The sequence below is a fragment of the Passer domesticus genome, chromosome 3, assembly GCF_036417665.1.
Source record: "Passer domesticus isolate bPasDom1 chromosome 3, bPasDom1.hap1, whole genome shotgun sequence".
NCBI lineage: Eukaryota > Metazoa > Chordata > Aves > Passeriformes > Passeridae > Passer > Passer domesticus.
The window spans coordinates 119,201,142-119,225,218 of NC_087476.1; the positions used below are offsets into that span (position 1 = coordinate 119,201,142).

General features: G+C 41.0%; 1 protein-coding gene and 1 long non-coding RNA gene across 11 annotated transcripts in view; one reads left to right on the forward strand and one right to left on the reverse strand.

Annotated features, from left to right (window-relative positions):
* The window catches only part of EML6 (EMAP like 6), a 91,073-nt gene that overhangs the window by 13,256 nt on the left and 53,740 nt on the right, over window positions 1–24,077 (forward strand). For all 9 annotated transcript variants that reach the window (XM_064415523.1, XM_064415524.1, XM_064415522.1 and 6 more), the window contains 3 exons: window positions 15,674–15,833; window positions 21,114–21,212; window positions 22,259–22,327. In XM_064415523.1, the coding sequence (XP_064271593.1) occupies window positions 15,674–15,833; window positions 21,114–21,212; window positions 22,259–22,327 (328 nt within the window). The remainder of the gene's footprint in view (window positions 1–15,673; window positions 15,834–21,113; window positions 21,213–22,258; window positions 22,328–24,077) is intronic.
* LOC135297723 (uncharacterized) lies at window positions 2,386–6,395 on the reverse strand. 2 transcript variants are annotated; one of them, XR_010359641.1, is made up of 5 exons: window positions 6,329–6,395; window positions 5,440–5,494; window positions 3,902–3,950; window positions 3,681–3,764; window positions 2,386–3,562 (listed from the first exon to the last, which is right to left on the reverse strand). It is a non-coding gene; the product is annotated as an uncharacterized LOC135297723 (long non-coding RNA). The 2 variants fall into 2 exon arrangements; XR_010359640.1 differs by having other exon boundaries at window positions 2,386–3,607.

The following is a 24,077-nucleotide window of genomic DNA, read 5'->3' on the forward strand; positions in this document are numbered from 1 at the left end:
CCTGTAACATCCCTGAGACCATAAGCTAGAGAAAAACCCCAAGTATTAGCAAATGACAAGCAGTAAACCAGATTATAACTGCCTGAAGCTACATGCTGCCAGGCAGTTACATAATGGCACAAAACTCTTCAGCCTCCACTGCAGCACTGAGCCTAAAATACAGCAAAAAGGGCTCTGATGAGCCCAGCTCTCCAAGGTTTCACTGAACTCCAGGTTCCCAATCTCTGCTCTGAAGAGTTGGCTAAGAAACCAAGAGAAAAAAAAAATAATAGGCATGAAAATGAGTCACAGTGCTTACATAAAAACATAGAAATGCACAATTCCGTGTTTGTTTATATAACTCCTGGTATTAGTCTCACAAAACAGAAGTTTAAAAGGCATTCTTTGGATCATGATAATCTCCCTTAAATACAGTATGTCATGGATTTTGGTGGTGTCATAACTTCACACCACTCTCTCCTATTTGTGTCTGTGACTGGCTGCACATCCATTAAAACACAGGTAAAATTAATAACTGGTTGGATAATTAATAATCTTAAATTGCATTAAAAGACATGTTCTGAATAATAGGGAAGGTCCTGTATTCTGAGGGTGCCTAGTGCAGCTGGTTCTGTGGAAGGACAGAGGCTAAAATGGTTTGTGAGCATCTTTTCAAAATGCCTGATGAGTCTTTGAGTGGAACAGGAAGGTTGGTGAGCACTTCCAGTGACACTCTGCTTCTTCAGAAATTTAATACTGAAAGTTTTCCTTATGGAAACATTGATTTAACAGCATGGCATAATTGTCTATTTGAAACTTGCTGTATTTACATTTGATAAGAGTTCGTTTTGAAGTGACTGTAAAGCAATCCCATAAACGTGACGAGTTATTGTTGAGCTGGATTTGGGTGTGGCTCGTGGGCTTTGAACAGCGTGGCAGATATTTGTGTGGTTTCTCTCCATTGCCTGGCTGTGGTGCTCCTTGAGACCTCAGGGTTCAGGACCTGAGCTTTTTCCACATGCAAGGACAGCTTTCCTCAAGCCTTTATTCAGTTTGTTGCCTAAAATAACACTAAACAGAGGTTCTGAACCTTTTCCCTTCATGTTTTTCCCTGGCAAAACATTTTGTAGCCAGCACAGAAGGGAAGTTATCTGATTCAGAGAACTTGCTAAATTCCCAGACTGTGTCCTCACTTTTTGCTGTTTCTCTTCCCTGGCTGTGGAGTTACCACAGACATAATTTTGCTTTCCAGCCATGGTGATGACTCCGTGGGCACTGCCTCATGAGCGAACATATGAATTGCTCTGTTACACAGATGGATTTTAGAAGCTTGGAAGTAAACTAATCTTCCACGTCTAAAATTTCTAGAAAATACTTGAATTTCCAGGGCTTGTTTGAGTGCTCTGATGGGAGCCAGGGTGTGGATCTTTAACTTTCCAGAGCCTGGTGGATACACGAGTGTGACTAGGCATGTGAGGAGATCTCAGATCTGCATGGGAGATGGGCGACAGCTATTTATTTCTGTAAAGGCCTATTTTAAGAATATTGTAAATCTGAACAGAGAGTCTTGTTCTTTGAGAGCTGGCCTTATGTGAGATAAAACATGATTTTCCTGCAAGGGAGCTGAGAAAGCAGCATGCATTTGTCTGAGCAAGGAATATTTTGGCACTTGTGTGTACATCAGTATAACTTCACAATTGTATTTTCATTTCTGTTGGACCAGGTAAAGGGTCATAAGAGAACTTAAATTAGGAATAACCATGTACTTTGTGTTTCAGCTGAGGACAGACTAAATGAGGTAGGAATCCCCTGCTGTTAAATAAGTCAGCTCTTCAGAATGCCCTGTTTCTTGCTGTATTAAATAGTTACTTGAATGTGTATTGCATTTCACATTTCCCCCATGGTATCTGTTATTTTTCATTTCCAATCTGTGGGACTCCCCACTGCTTAGGGGTAAATGTTCTTTTACCTTGTCATTCAGTTTGGTAGGAGTTACTTTACACAGGATGACAGTGCACTGCACACTTTTTCTTTTTTTTCTATTTTCTTCCTCCCTATAGATATAACAATTTTATCAGCCTGAGCCCCTCAAAAATGAACAACTGCTGCAGCTGTCACAGGCTGCTATCAATCCAATTTCAGGATTGTGTTCTTGGTTTTTGAACTTACATAAACACATAAATACATATAAATAGTGTGTGTATATATATGTGTATATATATATAATTATGCAGTATTATATTAATGTATAAATATAAAGTTTTATATTTTTGGCCTTCAAATAAATTGTTGACTAAATGTCATCACACAATTACCCCTTTCACTTCCCTCTTCCTGTGCTGGAGGAAGAAGTGGGGACTGATGTCCCTTAATTCCATTTATGAATGGACTGCTCTTAATCCTGGACTTGTTAAGCAGTTGGGACTACGTAGAATTGTTCAGTATTGGCACATCTAATCTAAGATTTTTCTGAGTGCTGGCAGAAATTTAGGCTCCTAGGAAATGTTTCCAGTAAAAAAAAAAATGTCTTGCATTGTGACAGGAGGGGTTTTTCCCTCTAGTATGTGACAGAAATTTTAAAAAGAAAAAAAAGATGAGAGTCACCAAAAAAAGCAATTGCCACAACCATGGTTTGTTCTCTGGGGCTTGGGCTGTGCCTTTAGGACAACATGCCCAAATATGTTAAAACAGAAGAGTTTCACTGCATGTCAGCATGAATTTAGGGCATCAGACATTGCATCCTGCTCAGGAGGTCCTGGGGATTTTTAGCTCTTCATTTCTCTCTTCTGAAGACAGACCGTGGCATTTCAAATGTCATTTGCAGTTATGTCCTGCACTGGTTATTCCTGTGGGAACGTTAGCATACTGTTTCTAACATGCTGGATTCCAGTTTTTCTCCTGGCTCCCTCGAGTCACTGAGGTAGAACTGCTTTACTGGTACCTCTGGCATCCACCCCCAAAGGGGAAAGTTCCAATGCAATAACAAGTAGGTTGGTCTCCTGTTTCATTCTTGGATTACTCACGGACATGGGGCTCCCCAGACTTGGTTGTTCATACAGCATGCAACACTTTCCACTATCTTACCTTGAAAATGGAAGCATGTGGTTTTGATCAGCTCTGTCAGAAACCAGCAAAAGCCCTGAGGAATCTGGTTCAGAGAAAAATTTGGCAGCATCTCATACATTCTGAACATAAACTTTATTTTTCTTAATTAGAATCCTCATTTATATTTTAGGTTATGCTTTGTTTGACTGAATATTTTTTCCTTTTTTCTTGAATTAATTTTATTTCTATTCTTACATTGTTGTAACAAGAAGGCCCAGCTGACAGAGTGAATAAAGATGAATGCTTCTCACCAGCCTTCAGGGAGATGACTTCAGAGTTATCAATTAAACTCCCACTCAGCTGCTGGAATCTGCTCTTCATCATGACCCCACAGTCACCCCCCTAAAGGCTGCCTCAGTCTCTCTAACTCTGAGACATTCTTGCACTAATATATGGGAAGTTTCTTTGCTGTCTTATTTCCTCTTCATTCTGTTCTTGCATCCTTTTTTGTTTGTTTGCTTGTTCCATTCTCACCCTTCTGCATGAAAATCCATATTTATGTTGTGGCTTCTCCCCTGAGAGGCTGAGGACAATTAAATTCATCAGTGGAGCTGTTTGTTCTGAAGAAGGGGCTGGGTTGTTCCCAGAACACTCACCTGAAACCTAAGAGAGACAATTTTCCATGGAACAAGCCATTTCCACCTGCCTGGGAAGAACTGGGACTCACATGTGGGTATTACCTGAAAAGGCAATAAATGAAAACCTACAAAGGCTCCTCTTCCTAAACCTACATCTCCAAGTGAAGGAAGTTTAAAAGAGGAAGTGCTAGAAAACACATGCCAGTCTCCAGGTTCTATGGGGGTTTTATGAACTGTACCTGGAGGTTGTAAAATACTGATAAGGGCTGACATCCTGTTGGACCTGGTCTGGATAGATTAGAAAAAGTTAAAAATCCCATTCAGTGAGCACTGTTTTCAGCCAAATAAGATAACTTGAATGTTACAGAATTACACAGAAGTGCAATCATTTCAGCAATTTTCTAAATAAATGAAAAAGTTACTATTATTTAATACCATGTTAAACAAAACAATATTTTTTAAGCTGTCACGTTATGAATCTCATTTCCAAAGTAAAAGTGAAAACACTTCTAGATATGTTTATGGCTTTGTTATAAGATCAGGAAAGCCAAAGTATATAATCTTACTATTTTAATATTTAAATGATGAATATAGAATAAAGCTTTGGCTTTCAACTTTTTTTTTCTAATTCTGAGATGATTACAGATCTTTTTTTACTTATTCCAGCTGCCTGCAGAATACAAAAATAAAAGCAAATGTATGCAAAATGCATTGCTCAAATTAACATACATTAACATTCTGGTTGTTTCTCAACTCGTCTGATATTTTTGCAAGAGAGAGCAGAATGTGGATAATGTGTCCCAGTCATCTCTATTAATCTTTTGCTTTCAGAAATACAAATCTGATCAGAAAATACTGACAGCTGTGATTTCAGCTGAGCTGCAAGTGTATCAGCACTGCAGACTGTAATATAGATAATTTAAACCAGCAAACTTAGGTGCTACTGGCATGGAACTCTCCTCAGTTTTATTCTTCCTTCTATGGCAAATCTGGGAATTCCTCCAATGCACCCTTACCTAAATTAATTCTGCTTCCCATTCGATCTGCTTGCCTATATTGGGAGCACAACAAAAGATCTGAATCCCCAGATCAGCTCAGGAGCTGGTTTGCAGTACAAAATTCCAACAACAGTACCCTGGGGTGTGTCCCACAGGCCCTGGGCAGTAACCTGAGTTAGCTGAATTTATTGTGTTCAAATCCTACATTTTAATATGCACTTAAAATATTATGATTGTGCAAACAACTCTGGGGAAAAGAGCATTTTGATTTATTTCATTCAGTAGCTCTAGCAGAGACAGGGGATGTCTGAGGCACTTGGCATGTTGGTATTAACTCTGCTGCTTGGACTCTCCAGAGTGAGATTTTCTATTGTAGAAGTCTAAGAAATAATTTGATTTTTCTAGTCCTGATGAATTACAGCTTCTCATCTGAAAGTGCTGCTCATATCCACGAGTCTGAAAAAACACAGACTCGTGTGTTTTTTCACAGATCTAGAGCTTGCACAGCCTTTGTGAGATTCCAGAAGGCAAAGGAATATTTTAGTTTGGCTTGTGCAATTATTATTAATGTTTACATTTGAAGCTGCTTCTTTCTTTTACTTCATTGGACACTGGATTGATGGAATACTAAAATGGACTTTCTAACTGCTCAGGCAGCCTCCTTTGGTATGGCACTCCACACTGAGGTGAACTTTACTTCTAAGTAACTAATAAAGTCATTCCCTTATTTTCTCCTTAGTTTAATATATTTTAAAAATAAAATCAAATAAAATACTTACAAAACATGGCAGTACATGAATTCGAGGAAATATTCAACAACATCACAGGAAAACACTAAGTGTTAAAAAGAAATTAAAAGTGGAATAATTAAAACATTTTTAAGTGACTATACCAAGCTGATTTGACAATTAAGCATCCTAGAACTATTGTTTTTCACATAATCAATGAACCAAGAAACAGAAAAAAATTAAAACAAACCTTTTTCCTGATTATAATTTCTGTATACAATTAACTTCTAAAAATGACCAAGGTGAATTTCTGCCTTCCACTAGATACAGGTGCAGCTTATTTAATTCACAGACTTTTGGGGTTTTACACAAAGGATAACAGACTCCTGCTATTTTAGTAATTTCTGTAAAGATGAATCAGCAATATTTGTATGTGCTGAGTGAAGGAAGGTGTGCCTTGATGGTGATTTTTTAAAGACATGTGAGTTGAGAGTATTTAGGTGTATTTTCACAAGTGGAGCAAAATTCACACCATCCTTCAGTGTGAGCAGCTGAGTTTTGGACACATTTCAGATATCTGCGGGCAGCGCCATGAGCCAAGCTCCCATTAAAAGTGTGTCCTTTGCTTACTTGTGACTAACAAGGATTTTCTTTCAGTAAAAAGCTTCAAAATGAGCTTCCTTTCTGTAGGCATTCAGAAATCTCCACTCAGCCAAGCAAACACCCCAGATGTATCAGATGTTTAGTGTAACATCCCTGGCTTAGACATCACAGAGATTCCACTGGGAAAAACCCTCGGCTGGAGAATGAATTGTGTGGTATCAAATTGATGTGAACTTGAGTCTTTGCTTTTGTTCTGATAAAAAGCAGCTCTGTGCTGTGGAATGTTCTGTTGTCTGCCACCTGTTAAGCACAGATTGTTCTCAGGTGAGCGTTTCACCTGCATTTAATTTAGGAGTAACAGCCTAGCCCGAGCAGTGAGCAATGGAAGTCCCTGCACCTGGGCTTGCCGGGCCGCGTTTGTAACAACCGGGGCCAGCTGGGGTGGGGAGGGGGCAGGAGGGTGGTTCAGTTGTTAAACTGCCCTCCCCAAAGCTGCTCCGGAGCCTTGGTGAGTGTTTCTGTTACTTTTTTAGGCTTTTTAAAACAACCCAAGTGACAAAGCCTGTGGTGGGAAGGAGGGAAGGTTGAAAGTGAAGCAGTTAGAGTCTTCAATCAGCATTAAATTCTGAGTGTGTTGCTGTGGTGTTTTCCTGTTTATGTTTCTGGGGTTTTGTGTGCAGAGTATTTGTATGCTGTTGGTGAATCGTTTGTTGGTTTTGCCATGGTGCTGCATAACTCTGTCATCAGCAGGACAGCAGAGTATGGTGAAATCAAGGTGTTGGTTTTGATCTTGAAATGCTCTCTGTGTTTGCTCTAAAAGCAATGGTGCTTAGCTGCTTTTTGTTTAATAATAAGCTATAGCTGGGTAAGGTCTTGCAGCTAGAACAGGCCCTGGGGAACCAGGTAAATTCTGTCATCTGAGAAGTTTAACAGAGGTTTAGTTTAATCTGTCTCACACAAAAGAGACACCTGATACTTAGAATACTCAGGCTGTGTCATACCATGTAAAGCAAGGTAATAAAAGTCACACTTATTTTAGTAAGTGCCCTTCTCAGAAAAATAAAACTATTTTGTGGATAATTGTAGAGAAACCTTTCTTGTCTGAATTTGTTAGAAAAAAGGAAAATGGATTTATAATAAGTACTTGTTATAAACAGTGTTTGAATTTTTAGGAGTAGTGTTTGTGTTTGTGTTCTGTGTAATTAACTGGTGAAGCAGAACTTCAGAAGCCTGGCAAGAGTGTTCATAGAACTGATAACTCATGACTTTGCTGCTGGTCCACTGTGACTGGAAGTTTAGAGAACAAACCATTCTGATGTTACATATGGCTCCTATTTGCTCTGCAGTGGTTTCTGCCCCAGTTGATGTTTGCTGTTATTCACTTCAGCTTGGCCAAACAGAGAGCAGGATTTCCACATGATCATATAAGAACTTTCTATTTCTTTCCTGTTTCTGCTGATTTTCAACCTCTAAAACAGAAATACACTGTCTTTGAGAACAGTTGTTGGTCTTGGTTTGCATTCCTGTGAGATCACATGAAAAAAGCATTCTTAGTAGCACTGAAGGCTCCCACTATCCTGAGGGGTCTAAAAATGAACATTTTTTACTATCCATCTCTAATATTGCCACATTTATCATTCCTGTGGACATTCAGTATACAAAGAATGATCTGCTTCTGACCTGTGAAATGCAGCTCAGTGTGTGTTGGTTTGATACACTATGGAATCAAACCCTTCCTCTTCTCCTTGCCATTAAATGTTGTGGGGCAGGACAGCCATGAGAAGAAGGCTCAAATAGGATGCAGCTGTGTGTTTGTTGCCCTTGAAGAAGGAACACTTTGTCCAGGTTTAAAATCCTGATTTCTGATAATCCAGGTGAGGGCAAACCTATGCAAACAGTATTATTATCCCTGTGTGAATTTTTTAGCAACAGCCTGGGAGTTTTGTTAGACCACACAATTTGTCCAAGATGTGAGTGTACCTGGGGATTTTCAAGAGGATGAAATGAAATCTCTTAAACTAGAAATGAAAGTGGGAGTGATCCAGGCAAGTTGTGACAATGGCTGGGTTTTTTCCCTTGTTCTCTGCAGTATTTCCTATTTCTCCTTGGCTGTTCTCTGGGCTTTTTGGTTATTTTTATCACATCTTCTATATTCATTTTGCAGCTCCCCCATGATTCCTCTTTTTGTCAGCTCTGTCTTTTGTCTGTCCTGTTTCCAAAATTTTCTTCCCATTTTCCCTCTCTTCTTTTTTAGCTGCAAATATTTTGATTCAGACTGTGATCTGCATAGTTATACCCATACTCAGTGCTGGCTGTTGGCTACACAGAAAGCAGAGTAGATGGAGGAGATGCCAAAGCAGTTGTGCCTGAGTCAGCCTCTGCAGGGAACAGGAGAATCCCCCCTGGGAATGCCTCCTGCTGTGCTGCCAGCACGGGGGGCCATCTGCACCAATCGCCATGCTGCGGGCAGTTCATTACTTACTGCATGTGGGCAATTAATTAGTGCTCAGATTTCCTGTTCGCTGGGACCACCAGTTGTAGAGCTGTCGGCTTAATCTTTGCCTGAATGATGTCACATCCCTGCCTTTGTGGGGGAGGCACAGCGACATTCAGGCCATTTTCAGTTCAGCCCTTGAGAGTGAGGAAAAGGGAAAAAGAAAGGGTTTCACTGCCAGCAGCCGTGCATGGTTTGTGTTCTGGTTTGGTTGCATTTGGTTCTGGTGTTTCCACAGTCAGCCTGGAATAAGGTGAACACAGGAAATGAAGGAAGCTCCAACATGTGACTGATTTCTTCACTTCCAGGCTTTATCTGATGTATGAATTTTATATTTTCAATCACAGCGTTCAGACTGGCCTTCAAATTCCTTTTACCAGATGAACACAGGAGTTTTGCTGGTTCCTGATGAGCAGCACTGGATTTACAACAGTGTTTCATTAGCTTTCCATGTATTGAGAAATCACTGATAGCATTTAAATTGGTGTTTTTATCTCAGCATCATAGACCAATATCTATTTGCTGCTTTATTGTGTATTTTATTACAGAATGTGTTACATTGTCTATAAAGTATCATAAGCATAGATTAGGGTAGGGACAAACACAATGCTGAACCAAGTACAGTTCTTGCTCTTTCCCAACCCTTTCTTTTTAGTCTCCAATTCTAGCAGACTTTTTTTTTTTTTTTTTACAAATAACAGACTCAGATCCATTTTATTGACTGCATAAAATCACAATGTTTAGATAGAGATGGTGTCATGTATATCTGTTTTGGGTATTTATTTACAACTCCTTTGGCCATCAAAACAAGTGTTTGGTTCATCATCATGAATGCAAATATCATTAGACTCAAATGGGAACCCTGAGCATGCATGGGAAAACTGGAATATTGTGGTTGAATTCCAGAGTTCCACAGCAGGGATCTATGGGGTAGTGTGGATCATAAGAAATACTGGGTATTTTCTCCAGTCAGTTGTTACTTGAAACCCACAATTCATGAGGACATGATCAGTTATTTTTGCTTAGTTTTCAGTGTCATAATGCAGGCTTTGGATAAAATCTCCTAGGATTGCTTTTCACTGGGAGAAGCTCAAGGGTTACAAAATATCCATGAGTTATCCAAGGAAATAATTAGAGAGCTTCAGCCGTGTGTGAGGAGGAGCCTCAGTGCTGCAGGACCCTGCTGTGCTGCTGCTCCCTGTTCATTTGGGAATCTGCCCAGTGTTTCTCTCTGTACAGATGCGTATGAGTGTAAATCAGAGCTGATCTTAATTAAAGTGCAGAATGCTTTTGCTCAAAGCATTATATTTTAACAGGGTTTTTTTTTTTCTTTTGTATCTGTCACCTTCTGTTATTGGGGAAATTTTAATCATGTGTTCAAAAGCCATTTACTTTTTACTTCTGGCCTGACTCTGATCCCTCTGTAGCTCCATGGTGCCATGAGAAATTCCATGTGCTGCCATGCTCAGGCCTTTGGGACCTGATCATTCAGGAGTTCTGATAAGCCTTGGGCAGCTGAACAAACCTTTTTGCCATGTGGTGGAATAACTCCATGGGCTTGAATAACAAACACTGGCACAAGGAGCAGGTCAGCAGGACCTTTCCAAGGATAAAGAGTGGCAGGAATGGTTTTAACTTTGTGTGCTTCTGTCACCAAATAAAACCCCTGTCAAAATGCTCCCAGGATTCCCAGGGCACTCTAAGTGTGCTGGAGCTGAACAGCAGCTGTTCCTGTGTGTGTTTCCAGGGCCTTTATTAGCTCTGAGCTGCACATCCACTTCATAAATTGTTCAGTTTGGGCTTGGTTTGTGGCCCAGCCCAAGACAGTGATTCCAGGCACTCTGAAGTCTGACTTCATTTGGTCTGGGGGTGTTTGCTTCCTCAGAGCAGCAGATGGGAGCTGGCTGGGACAGGCCACTGGAATTGTGGCTCAGAGGCAGCCTGGCTGCTTGGAAGTAGGGAGCTGATGCAGAGTGATGAGTAAATGCTAGAACCTGTGTCTGTATCACTCTTCTTCCTACACTGACAGCATGGAGGGGAAACCAGCAGATAGTAAGAGCCTGGACCTAAAAAATGCCTAAATTATTTTTAAAAAGCCCATAATTCTGTACACATATACTGTTCTCTGATATATATATATATAAACAAGATATTGCTATGTAGCAATCAAGCCAGTAAATTAAAATGTTGCCATTGCAGTATTTTTATCAGCATTTATGTTTTTATTTTGTCAGGATAAATATGCTCTGTACTCGAGTTGTTTGCAAGAAGCATGTGGCAATATTTAGGATATTTAAAAGTATCATTAGAGCTATATGTTCAGATGTGTAAAAAAAGGAATTCATTTGTATGAGTGAGTGTATCAACTGTATTATACATGCACATATGTGCACACAGAGGGTCTCTGAGTCTCAGGGCTGACAGATCTGTTCTCTCTGTTCTCCCATTTGTTCCACACTCCTGGAATGCCCTCCCAAAGCCTCCCTCACCTGCCCTATGGTACGTGCCAAATAGAATTGGTTATTGTAGTGTGTGATCTGCCTGCCAGCTCTGCAGGTCTCAGGCTTGGGCTGGAGGGGGCAAATGCTGGGAGCTGTGATTGTGCACGAGCAACAATCTCCTGGATCTTCCTCAAAACGTGGTTGTGGTGTTAGTGTCTCAGAACTCTTTTATGGGGATTAGATGTAGGATTAGCCTGTCAGATTCCAGCAGTTTTCTACTTAATGTTCTCTCCATTTTTACAGATCTGGACGGGTTTGTGCAGGTTGTTTTGTTGTTGCCTTGTTCCTCTTTGCTTTTTCTGGCTCCTTTTCGTTTTCTGATATTCCCTTGCTCCTGAAGCGCTCTGCATTTGCTTCCATTTACTGCTGGTCTTTGTTGCATTCTTCCTTTCAAAGGGGCTTGATGATGTTTTGTGCTGTGTTCAGAAACAGGGATCAGGCTGCATCCTGCCTTGTTTTGCTGCTAAAATAGCTCTGTCTGTACAGTGAGTTCCCTTTTGACCCCACAACTGAGGAAAGAAACTCCTTTTGCTCTGTGAATGGGGAATTGCTGAGTGAGTGTTTGTGTTCTTTGCTGCCATGTGAGGACAGCTCTGTCCTTAGCACTGTGTGAGCAGTAAAATGCAGAAGCTCCCTGGTGTTCCCATGTGCTCCTGGCCTGCCAGGAGCCTGGGAGTGTCCTGCCAGGAGCAGGAGGAGGCAACAAAGGAGAAAATACCTGCTGGCACATTGTGGCTATTTTGGGATGCGCTTGGAGCTTCTTGGAAATATTGTTTCTTCAGAGATATTGTTACAGAGGAAGAAAAATTGTTGTCTAATATGTCCATTGTTCAAGTGTAGCAGAGTCTGTGCCCTGAGTACTTCACAAGTTTGACCTAAATTCTGAAGAAGGACCTGGTGTGTTCTCTGTTCTGCTAAACTGTGGGGTTTGTAGATGGTTTTTAACAAGAAACATCAACTCTTTCATCATGAAAAAAGACTTCCTGCAGAGAGTTGATAGAATACAGAAAGTATCTGCCTCTCCCCAAGTCTCCATTGACATGATCTGGCACTGTCACAGAAAACTGCAGAATTCTGTAAAGGTTTGTCTAAACAGGAAATGTTACTCCAAATTTAAAACTGGATGGATTTGAAGTAGAGATTAATTGATCAGTGTCTAACTATCTGGAGTTATTTTAGATTAGCATCAAATTTGCATACTGCTTTAAATTGCAAAGCATCCCAGCACTTGGGAGGAATTATTTTGTCAAGAGCTGGTGGCAGTCCACCTGAGAGTGATTTCATTCAGAGCTGCAGGTGTTTGCTTCCTTTTCAAAGAGCAGCTTCTTTTTTGTCAGGTGGGATGTTCTGGAAAGCAGCTTTGGTTTGTATGAACAATGAATCGTTGATAGGATGATTATAGAAAGATTCAAATTAATATGGCATTTGAAATGGAAAATACAAATTGTGCACCAAAACTACAAAAACAAATGTTCAGATTTTCATTACTGCAGTGAAAAAATGTTTTGCCTATCTGATAAATAGGGTAGTGCACTGATAGATTTTAAAAGACCCAGAGTAGTGAGATTTAAACCTCTGTCTCCCATCTGATACTCTCATTTCAAGGTCTCCCTCAATTCTGTGTGCCTGTATTAAAGATAACACAAGTGCTTGTTTTTGCAGCATCAGGGAGCAATTATCTAATGCAAGTTAACTGCTGTGAGCCAAAATGCATTTTTACTTTTATTCCTTTTGACTTTCTTGGTGTATTTTGGTATTTGGAGCCATGGAAAGCTCTGGTTTCGAAGGGGCCTCCAGAGATCACCCAATCCAACTTTCTCTCCAGAGCACAGCCTTAGATGTGGTTATTTGGGGCCCTGTCAAGCCAATTAAGTCCTGAACTGTTTCCAGTGGGGGGAACTCTACCACTTCTCTAGGCAACTGTCCTGATCTTTAGTTTTTCTGGTGAGGAATGTTTGCCTTGTATCCAGACAATGTTTCCCACAAAGCAGCTTGTGTCTCTTGCCTTTGTCCTCTCCCTGTGCATCCATGTGAAAAGAGCACCTCTGCCTTCTCTGTAACTCCTTTTGAGGCTTGAGCCACATCTAGACTTTTCTACTCAGCTCTATCTTGGAACTTCAGATCCCTACTCTGTTTACAAGTGTATGGAACCTGTAACAGAAAAGCAATATAGACAGAAATACGACGTAGACAAGAAACAAATACTTTTAGTCCATTGGATTGCTAATGTGTTATTAAAAAAAAAATCTTGGAGCAGGATATTATTGCAAAAGAAATCGTGGAGGTAGTATGAGTTTCCCATCTGGCAAGGCCCCCAGACCAGATGGATCCACTAATGACCTTTATAGAGCATTTCATCAGACCCTGCTGAAACACGTGTCTGGCATCTTTAATTATCCTAAATTAACACAGTTCCAGCCTTGGATGCTTAGATTTAGGCTTGTTGATTTTTGAAGGGAAGGAAAAGGAAATGTTCTCTGAAATATCTTCTTCCTAACAAACCTTTTTATTAATGAGATATAATGTTAAAATATTGCCTGAGCTTTATTGGTTCATCCTGAATGGATCGTTTGTGTGGAAGTGCCTTTGGAGGCACTTGGGTTAAAGAGGTGTTTGCAGCTCTGCCAGAGTCCTTTGGAACTTGCACAAGTGCATTTGGCCAGAAATCCCATTGCTTTCTTTGCCTTCCCTGGAAGGAAGGGAATGGGCACTCCCAAAGCAGTGATCTCTGCCTCTTTCCCTGCAGGTGCAGCTGCTCCTGTTGCTGCTGCCACAGAGAGAAGTTCTTGTTGTGTGGGGAAGTGGCTGCCAGGGCCAGTGGGCAGCACCAGCAGCACCTGCTGCTGCTTTGATCCCTTGTTTGCATCCCAGCTCCTTAGCAAGAGGGAGTTTGTGTCCTTTTCCCTCAGACCTGGAAAAGAGAGAAGTTTTTTTGGGGAAATTTCTTCTCCCCACCCTGCTCACATCTTGTCCTCCCTGTAGAAGGAATAGGAATTAATTCTGTAATAATGTGTTTTCTACACCATAAATTCCTGTTGTTTGAATGCCTTGTCTCTTCTAATCATATTTCCATATAAGTGTTTCAGTGTCTTCCAGTGGTGCCAAAATCAATGTGGTTTCATTGCAAATGGTCCAGTTATGGGATGTTTGCTTAGAAAAGGCACCCCTACAGTTCAAAACACAGCCAATTAAGTTGGTTCCCATTTGAGGAGGCAGAGAAGAGCATGGAAATCTTACACCCTGAAGACAGCATGTGACCTCTGTAACAGAGGTTTTTTTATAGTTGAACACACATCAAACATGTAAGTCATATGTAGGTAATAAACAGTCACCAAGAGTTGTTCTTGAAATTTGGCTTCATTTCCTTCCTCTAACCCACTGCTCTGTCTGCCAAAAATAAGCCCTTGGTTATCTAACAGCCAGACTGAACGTGGGCAGGGGAGTACATTGGAAAGGCTGGTGGCAGGAGATGAATGTCCTCAGCGGGGCTGGGAAATCAGACTGCTAATTTAGGTGCCAAAAATTGATATTATTCCCTAATTTTAGTTCCCCCACTGGCTGACTTCATGCATCAGAAAGGATAAAACAAATAGCAGAGACATTCAGTACAGACATGTTGATGTTTAGGAAATGTGTTCGTGCTCTTAACCCAAGAGGAGGCTCTGGTGTGTGAGAGCTGCTCTGTGCTGAATGGTGGCACGTGTAATTAAGTTCTGCTCTAGCAGTGAGGGAGATTAGCCCAATTAATCTTTTCCTTCTGGTTCTTGAAGAAAAGTGTTCTAACTTAATTACAGCCACCACGCCTTAAGTTTGTGGTGCCACCTTTTCTTGTCTGTATAGGTGTAGAATTGAGGTGAATTAGCTGCCACACAATATAATGTACAACTCTAGCCTGGGGAGGAAAGGAGGAATGGGCAGGGGAGATAAAACAATTACATTGCACTACAATTGTTCTTTTTCCATGAAATGCATATGTTTACAAAATTTTCATAAGCTTTTTGATTGACTTTTCATAATAATTAGTTTTATCTGTTCTTGGGATAGCAGAAGTGTTCAGGTCCCTTCAGCCACCTGGTGAGCACCAGTTTATTAATAGGATGTTTTCTTTTTCCATGTGTAGCTCACATGCTCAGCCATTGTTCAAATTTGTTTCCTGGGTAACTGTGTAAAAGTGCCTTTGTATTCATATGACTTTGCAGAGAGGTTTTATTCTTATTTTAATATCTGAAGGGTTGTGAACAGACATATGGATTGATTCTGGTGAAACAATTTACTTCTGTGTCTCTTCTGAGGTTGCTGTGTTTAAACATTTGAAGATGAGAGGATTTCTTGTGTGTATTTCTCATAGTAAAAAATGTCATTATTCAGCCACTGGTCCATATTTCAGAATATTTGAGCTGATGTGCAAAAGAGGATAATTAGCAGAAAATCATCCATTACAAACCTGTGAAAGACTAAGATCAGAGTCTGTGTTCAATCAGCTTATCAATCAAAAGTATTTAAAAATTCTCTGATTATTCTTTTCCTTTTTCTACTTAAAATATTATTACATGATAAATTGTATTCTGCACTCACCATGTCAGTCTCAGCAAAACATTTTAAGTAAATACCAGAATTGACTGAGCTTTGAAGAGAGCTGCTGCGATCATTCCCAAAGTGTGTTATAACAGAATTGTGTTGTTTGCAGCCTTGCAGTTCACCCGGATAAAACGTTGGTAGCCACAGGGCAGGTTGGGAAGGATCCCTACATTTGCATCTGGGATTCCTACCGAGTCCAGACCGTGTCTGTCCTGAAGGATGCGCACACGCACGGCGTCGCCTGCCTGGCCTTCGACTCGGACGGCCAGGTCAGTACAGCTCTGAGCTCAGCTGTATTGCTGGTTCACTGGGAGATGCACCTTAAATGTTGGGTGTTTCAGCAGCTACAGGGCTGCAGTGTTGGGGCTCCTCTTACAATTGAATTTGATTGCTGTTCAAGGCCTTGGTTGTATCATAATTGTAATTGCAGCAGGAGGACTGCAAACGCAGCTCTTGCTCAGGAGGTGCTTTTGGGATGAAATCACAGCCTGGCATCTGAGTGGAGTGGAGGAGTGGGTGTTGGACAGGTATCCAGAGCAGAAATGCCTCTCTGTGGCTTAACTGCAGTGGCTTCACCATGTACTTGTCACCTGCTGTCCAAAGAAATCAGTTCCTGGCAAAGCCCTCAGAACCCTGCAGCTTTTCTGGCAGAGGAACTGCACTAATCTCACTGCTGGGAGAGTCTCCTTGGCTGGGGTGCACTGGCAATTTAATTGAATAATGGCATTAGGACACACAGTGTGGCTTTCTACAATGTGATTAGTAGAGATGATATCTTGAAACAAAATTTAAAATATAACTAAATGGTGGGCTGTTCCCAGCTAAACATAATGATTTTTTTCTCTCTGACAGTGTTAAAAGCTTTAGGAAAATAGACCTAAAATTCACATATATCTGGAAAGTATTTCAGAGAGCTTCATAAATAAATATCTGGCTGTGCAATTTTTGTCATTATTGATGACAATTTTGTCCTGACGAGTTTCCTGCTGCAATACTTATTAAAGTATTTTTAGGAATGCTTAGATTAGCTGATACCAAAAACCTCAGACAAGAAAGCCCTCAGATCACCAGAACAACATTTCTTACGGTGCAATATTTTTCAAAGATATTGTTCATTCACAAATAAATGCTTTTCATTTTTTTCCCCTCATGTTTAACTTCATAAGACTGGTGGTTCAACTTTTTTTTTAAAAGCTATTTCAGCGCCTCATGGGGGTGAAGACCCATGAGCCTGGAGGGTGTTTGAGGGGTGGAGGCCTTCATGAAGACCCTGATGAGTGCTTGCTGTAATTAAAATGCAAACTCAAGCTGACCTAGTAGAACAGTGACAATTCCCTTTCTGGAAATGCATGAAAAATTGCAGTTTATTCTGGAAGTAAAAATTTGCATTGAACACTTTTGTATCTGGAGAACGACCACTGCTGGAGAACATGAATATGGATAGTGCATCTTGGCTGTTTGCTGCTCTTCCTGGCTTTGCAGGAGAGGCTGCTGTGCTGAGCCAGGATTAAGGGGCATGGGAGGAAGTCTGTGAGTATCTGCAGCTCAGAGCTGCTGGCAGTTCTGGTTTGTTTAGTCAGCATTCCCAAGGGAGCTGGTGTCTGTCACAGGGCAAAACAGACACTGCTTGCACCTCCCAGTGCAAAGCTTCCCTTCTTTTGTATCCAAAGGCTGTTAAAAGCCAGGGAAGATCTGTATTTCAGCCCCAAAACACAAATAAATGCAGCAATCAGGAATGGCACAGATGCAATAAAAACTGCATTCTTTTCACTACCAGTTCTGCCAGCTCTCCACCTCCTAAATAAAAGTAAGCAGAGGCAATGCCCAGGTGACTCTGTGCCTTCCCAGAGTGGATCTCCATGGGTTCAGCCCAGCTCGTGTGTGTTCCTGTGCAAAGTGCTGCTCCATGTGCAGGGATCTCAAACAGGCCACCTCACCTCCCTCTGAGCCAAGTTAATTCACTTTTGCTGAACCAGAACCTCTGGGATGGCTGTTCCTTTTGGATGAATTATGAGGAAATATTCCTCCTGGATGTGACCCCACACAGACACAGTGCAGTTGTTCTGCAGTGCTTCCCCAGCCCCATGTTCCACAGGGTGGGGAGTGCAGGTGGGTGTGCACAGGATTTGGTAGAGTTTCCAATAAATGGAGATCATCAGTACACAGGGGAGAGCTTGAATGCTTCCTTTGTTTTATGTACCTTCAGTACAGTTTCTGGAGACAAATAGAGTGAATTTCCTATTTTGTGTCACCTGTGTTTAATACAGTCCTGATGGGAGCTGAATTTCTTGCAGAATTGTTGCTATTTCAAAGTACCTATTTTAGTTTGGGCTTTTTCTGTCTGAGCAGGAGCTGCCATTTGGCAGGAGGGAACCTGCACTTCCTTCAAATGTTTAATGAGGAGCTGTCATTTTGCCTGTAATTAAAAATGTCTTCTCTCAATCAGGAGTTAACTACAGTTTCTGCTTAAAAGTATTAACATCTCCCCTTCACAGCATTACCTACAAAGCAGATGCCTCATACTGAACTATTTTATCAATACCCCACAGTTCAATTTCTGCTCTGACTTATTTCAGATTAACCCTTTTTATGTGCTTACTAAAAATATTTTTAATGGAGTGGGAAGGGCACTGCCATAATGTATACACACCTAATGAAAAATTTAAAAATGCCAGACCTTCCAAATCTGTGTAGATTTAAAAATAATTGTTTAATTATGTGCCTAAACTACTTGGCAGATATTTTCTTCTGGTAGTTCTCTGAATAGAATTCTGTCATAATCCCTTCCAGAAGGAGAAATAAAATTTTATTTCAACCAAAAAGGAAATCCAGCACTTATCACTTTTCTGCTGGCAGGAGACCTTTGTCAGCAGGCCAAGGTTAAAAGAAAATATGAAGTACTTAGTTTCCCATAGTGCTTTCCTTGCTGATACCAAAGTCAGCTAAGGAATAAACTTCCTAACACAATTTGGAGTTTTAGAAAGCATCCATTCTTTACTCCAGCACTGAATACAGTTGGAGAAGTGATTTTTTTTTATTTTCTCTAATCAAATGTGTGTTGTGAAACTTTACAACAGGTCATTTATTCCCTCCTGATCAGACATATTACAATATATTTCCCAGCTAATACATAAGCACCACTTTCCTAGAACTAACTTCTGTGCCTCTGCCCCTGACTGGAACTCCTGTTGTGGCCTGAGGGTTGTCTGGAGGGGTCTCAGGGGTTGTTCTCACTGAGGGCCAGCAAAATGACCCTGCCTTGAACTTCTCAGGGCATGCACTGGTGTCTCTTGTTGCAGAACTGCCACAAGCCCCCCTCAGGTTCCTCATTATCTCTTTATCAACTGGTTCCAGCTGCCTTTAATATCCTGTGTGTCTTTTCTATTATTTTATCTAATTTGCTAGTTAGTAGTTGTGCAGTCTCAAGGGAACTGAACATTTCTGTTCTCCATGTTGTCTGTCAAGTCCCCCTTTCCTTGAGACTGTCTCTTTTAGTCTCAATACTGCATTTTCCAGTACAGAGTGTTGCAACTGTAACATTTAATTAAATTGCTTTCTAAAATCAAGGGAGTATAATTGCAGATTGTCCTGCACTCCCTGCATGGAAAAAGTTCTCTTGGCCCTAACTCTTCCTTATGATTGTTGCCAAAGCACCCTGGGGGGAGGCATTTAGGAAGCCATGTGTAGGCATTGTCTGCACATGTGGAATAGGTGCCATTCCCAGTGCTGGGGTCTGATTTCCATTTCCCACTGTTGGCCTGCTGGTGGGTGCAGGGCTCCTATGTGTGCTTCTTCTGTGTCCTCAGTGCCATTGGAGTTTCTCACTGGCCTTGCAGCTGGGAGTGGTGTGACACAGGCACTGACCAGCTCCAGGACGCAGAGCTCTGTTGGCATTTTGAGTAATGTTAAAGCAGAGAAATCCTTTCACATTGTGACTTCCTGCAAAAACCATAATTTTATTTAATTGTTCCACTGTACAAACTTCTGTAACTCTCCCTTCACAGCTCCATTATGAGTCAGAGCCTATTGAATTGAGGGAGAATTCTGCCCTCCCTGTAGGGTGAACCCTCCAAGGGAGCCTTGATCCTCCCAACAATATCTGAGCACGTATCCAGATTGCCCTGTGAAAACCTTATGTTCCTCTAGGAGCAGTTCATTTAATTCCTCTGTATTTTTATTTCTGTGGAAGGAGACTGGACTCGGAGGAACTTGTGGTATAAATCTGTAAATACTTTTTTTCTGGTGGGGGTGGTGAGGGGTGTTGAGTTGGGTTTTTTGGGAGGGTTTTTGTTTTGTTGTTGTTTTCATTAATACCACATTGCTTGGTGCATTTTCTGGTGGGACAGTGGTGGAGTTCTGCATTATTCACAAGGCAGGCTTTGCATCAGGGTAAGGCCTGTTGTCATCTCTCATTAAACCAAAGTCCCAAAACATCTATTTCATTCCTCTAAATCAAGAAGCTGTAACTGTTGGGACAGTGGGGGATGTGTGAACCTACCACAGTGAGTGCAGAGGCTGCCAAGGGCTCTCCCAGGAGGGAAGACCTGCACTCGGTATTTGCACTTGGGAATGGGATGAAAAGGCCTCGAGTACCTGAATTACTGCTGCAGAATGAAAACTGGGGCCTGCTGTTCCTCTATGAACAGTTATTCCTCTCTCTGTTATTCAGTTGGTGAGAGCTTTATTGCATTTAATATTTTTCCTAATGCAGCATTTTAGAGGAGTCTGTGGTAATGACACTTGTTTTCTTTGCTGGCTCAGTCCTTTTGTGTTATCACAGACAGTTCCAGATTTTAAACAATTTGCTTACTCAAAATTTGAGCCAATTTTTTTATGGAATTCATGTAAAGTGGACAAAATTAGGACAGACACTGGAAGGGAAAAGACCTACGCTTCCACAATAATGGCTGATCTGGGCATGTCACAGATGGATGTACTCTGCTTTTTCCCTGCCAGAATGCCACTTCCACTTTATTCTGTTCTTTTTATTTCTTCCATTATTGAGATGGGAAAATGATTAAAATTAAGTTCTTTCAATTGATGACCAATAAAACTTTAATTTAGCTTGGTTATTAGTTCATTGTTTTAGTTATTCTAACTGGTGGTGTGATACACTAAGCAATAAAAAAGGCAATTATTGAAAGTACATCCAGTTCTGGTTCTAAAGCTCAACAAAATGAACATAATGAACAAAGCAGTAGTTGGAAATAGTGAAAGCTTTTATTTCCCTTTCACTTTTATTATCAGACTACTAAATCAAAATGCTGGAGGTGTGCACCTGAAACAAGCACCTCAGATGTTTCAGGGTAAGAAATTCACTTGGAATGCTGGTAACCTGAAATCAATACCCTGACCTTTTAGAGAAGATGAGACATTTCAGTGCTTTCTCCAGTGAGTAAATGTTGAGTGTGAATGTCTTTGCTTTTGCAATGTGGTTCAAACCCAGGTCACATGTGTTAAAATCCATTTGTGCACATAATCCTGGGAGCTACAGCAAAGTGATTTGGGGTTGATTTCCTGCTAACTGGATTGCTGCTGTTTCTCCTCAGCGTTTGGCTTCCGTGGGACTGGATGCCAAAAACACGGTGTGTATTTGGGACTGGAAGAGAGGAAAGCTCCTGGCAACAGCTACAGGCCACTCTGACAGGGTAATTGCATGGAAGCAATCCTGGATTCTGTCTGGGAGCTGCATGGGTGTTTCAAAAATCATTTTTGTTTCTGTTAAGGTGATGCAAAGGTAATTCTGGTTGTTCTACCTGGCTTTTAAAATATTGGATAAGATATTTATTCCTTCTCGTTGTGCCAGACCTAGCACAAGGCGCTGTTAGTAAGCCTAGGGAGGAAATATGTTGTACCTACACACTGAGCAGGATGATCTGCAGCTCTTCATATGGGATGTGAAATGGGAGCTCTGTGGACAAAGATCATCTTGTCTCTGAGTGTGTCAAAAAGACAATTTATTCTGAGGGCAAATTGAGTTATTTCTCTTTCAGTTTTCCTTAAGATCATTACCTGTAGAAGAAACTTGATTGAGATAAATATTTATTTCTGTTAGCTTCAGATAAAAGATCACAAGACAAGAACTGATGAGGTGTAAGTTGACAATGTTATTCAGGATTAGAAAATGTTTTACCAGGTTTAGCATGAGCAAAATACCTCCCTGACATATATAAGCACAAGGATGCATATGTTAAAATAAATTATGGACACATTCTGACAACTTGTATGTATATTATCATATCAGAACATGTTTTACATCTGTGAAAGTTTTGCTGCTGACCTCTCTAAGTGCAAGATCAGATTCCGAATTATCAGAGTTCTCTGGGACGTAGGCTAGAAGTACCAAAATCTTAGTTCCAGTAGCCTTTCCCTACCAGAAAAAGGAGCTTCTGTACAGAAGAGGGAGTGGGAAAGAATGCCTATGTAAATATTGTTTATTCATTAACATCCTGGAGCTGGAATGGATTAGCAGTGGGGAGACAGGGATGAAATGTGTTGGCAGAACTATGTGAGGAACCCTCTGTGTTTGCCTTGATTTTTGATTACAGAGAGTTCCAAATTTATCTGTATAGAGTTCCTTCATTTATAGTAATATGTTACAACAGAAATTATGGCTAAGCACTGGTAAAAGCAAGCTGAACCTAGATGCCGTTACTGTATAGATTAAAATAGCAGCTTAATATATTTCTTACAGATATTTGATATTTCCTGGGATCAATATCAGCCAAACAGAATTGTCAGCTGTGGAGTAAAACACATAAAGGTAAAGAGCTTTCATTGTTTACTTTGAAAAAGGACTTGCACACAAAAACCCAACTGTATTCTTACGTGATGAGGACTTGAAATACAGGACAGACTATATTTTTCTTTCTTTATGTGAACATTTTGCATAATGGTTTGTTTGAAGCCAGTTCAGACATTCAGTAGTGCATGAGCTGCAGATTACCTGAACAAGAAAATCAGGAAGATTCGTTGGTGTAATTTTCATCATTATACACTTATAATTTTGGGTCTTCTGCCCACTCCACTCCACCCTAATGGTCTCAGCCTTCAGGGGTTTCCCTCATCCAGCATCACAGAGGGTCACTGTGCAGCTGCAGGAGGAACCAAGGTGAAAAGTGTCAACAGAATGACCTGCACTTGGGCTTCTCATGTAACACCACCGAGAGCCCTGCAGGGACAAAACTCTGGTGCCCCACTATTTGCTCCTCTAAGTCACCCTTTATGGAAGTGTTTGAAAGAGAAACCTGCATATATATTTGATGTTTAGGATAAAACATTCTTATGACTTCGGAAAGCTTGGAAACAAATCCTTGTCTGCCAATATCCCTTTCAGGTTTCTATTTTTCTCCTGTCTCCTCAAAAACATTCCTAACAGATGGCAATTATTTCACATGACTGGGGTGGGAAGAGCTTTAACTAGAAGTTTAGGAAACCAGTTAATATCTCTAGTTCTGATTCCTGAGAAGCTCGTGCCCTTAAACCACCACTGCTTCAAACTGTGGGTGGTTTTGGCAGCAGTGATACCATCTGTTGTGTTCTGCAAGCTGTTTTCCAAAACCTGTGTTTGTTTGGCACCTGTCTTCTGTTTAAAATGGCCATAATCACCCTGAACAGAGAGAATACCAGGCACTGTAAATACATGGAGATAAAGGAATGCCAAAAAAGAGGAAAAAAGCAGCATGGAAGGGAAATTACTCTGTGTTCCTCTCCAGTGGTGCTCCAGCAGCTCCTTGGTACAAGGCTGTGGGAATGTGATAATAACAGCTCTAAAGGAATTGTATCACTGTGGGAATTGGGACTGCTGCTTGGGAATTGGGCTGTTTATTCTTTTAGCAGTCCAGTTCTGCTGGATCATTTGGCTGAGCAGGGATTAGAAGCTGAGGTAAAGCCCAGGAGCTAAGGAATCTCACTGAGCTCAGGATCCTCCCTCCACCCTTCTAACACTGCTGCCTCAGTGTTAGGGAACTCCTTCCTTCTTCCTCAGCTGATCAGAAAGGAGGAGAATTTAGGTTTTACTGAAGAAATGAGAGCCCTGGGGACATTTAGAAGGCATTCCCTCTGCCTTCTAAATTGGCTGATGTTAAGAGGCAAAGGGAATATATAATTGAATTAACAATAGAGAAGAAGCTGAAAGAAAAAAAATCTTGATCCAAGGATTTTCTGGAATAAAGAATTTTAGAAAAATACCTAAAAATTTGGCTGTAGGCAAATGAAGTGGGAATAGATGGACCTGATGAATCCATGTCAGACACATCACTGTTCCTGTCCAGTGTCTGTCAGATGACAGAGCAGGGATGGCTGCACTGACACACTGTGCTGTGCTGCACCCCAGAGATTTGCTGTTCTGTGTCTGCACCTGTCCAGAACATCCTGGTACTGACAGGACTGGAGATTTCAGCATTTCTCTTGCACATCTCTCATTGATATTCTCTTTATTCTGCTTTCCCCAGAAGGTCTGGTCCTTGAGGGGGAGCTGAGTACACAAACTGTGGTTTCTGCTTGATGTATCA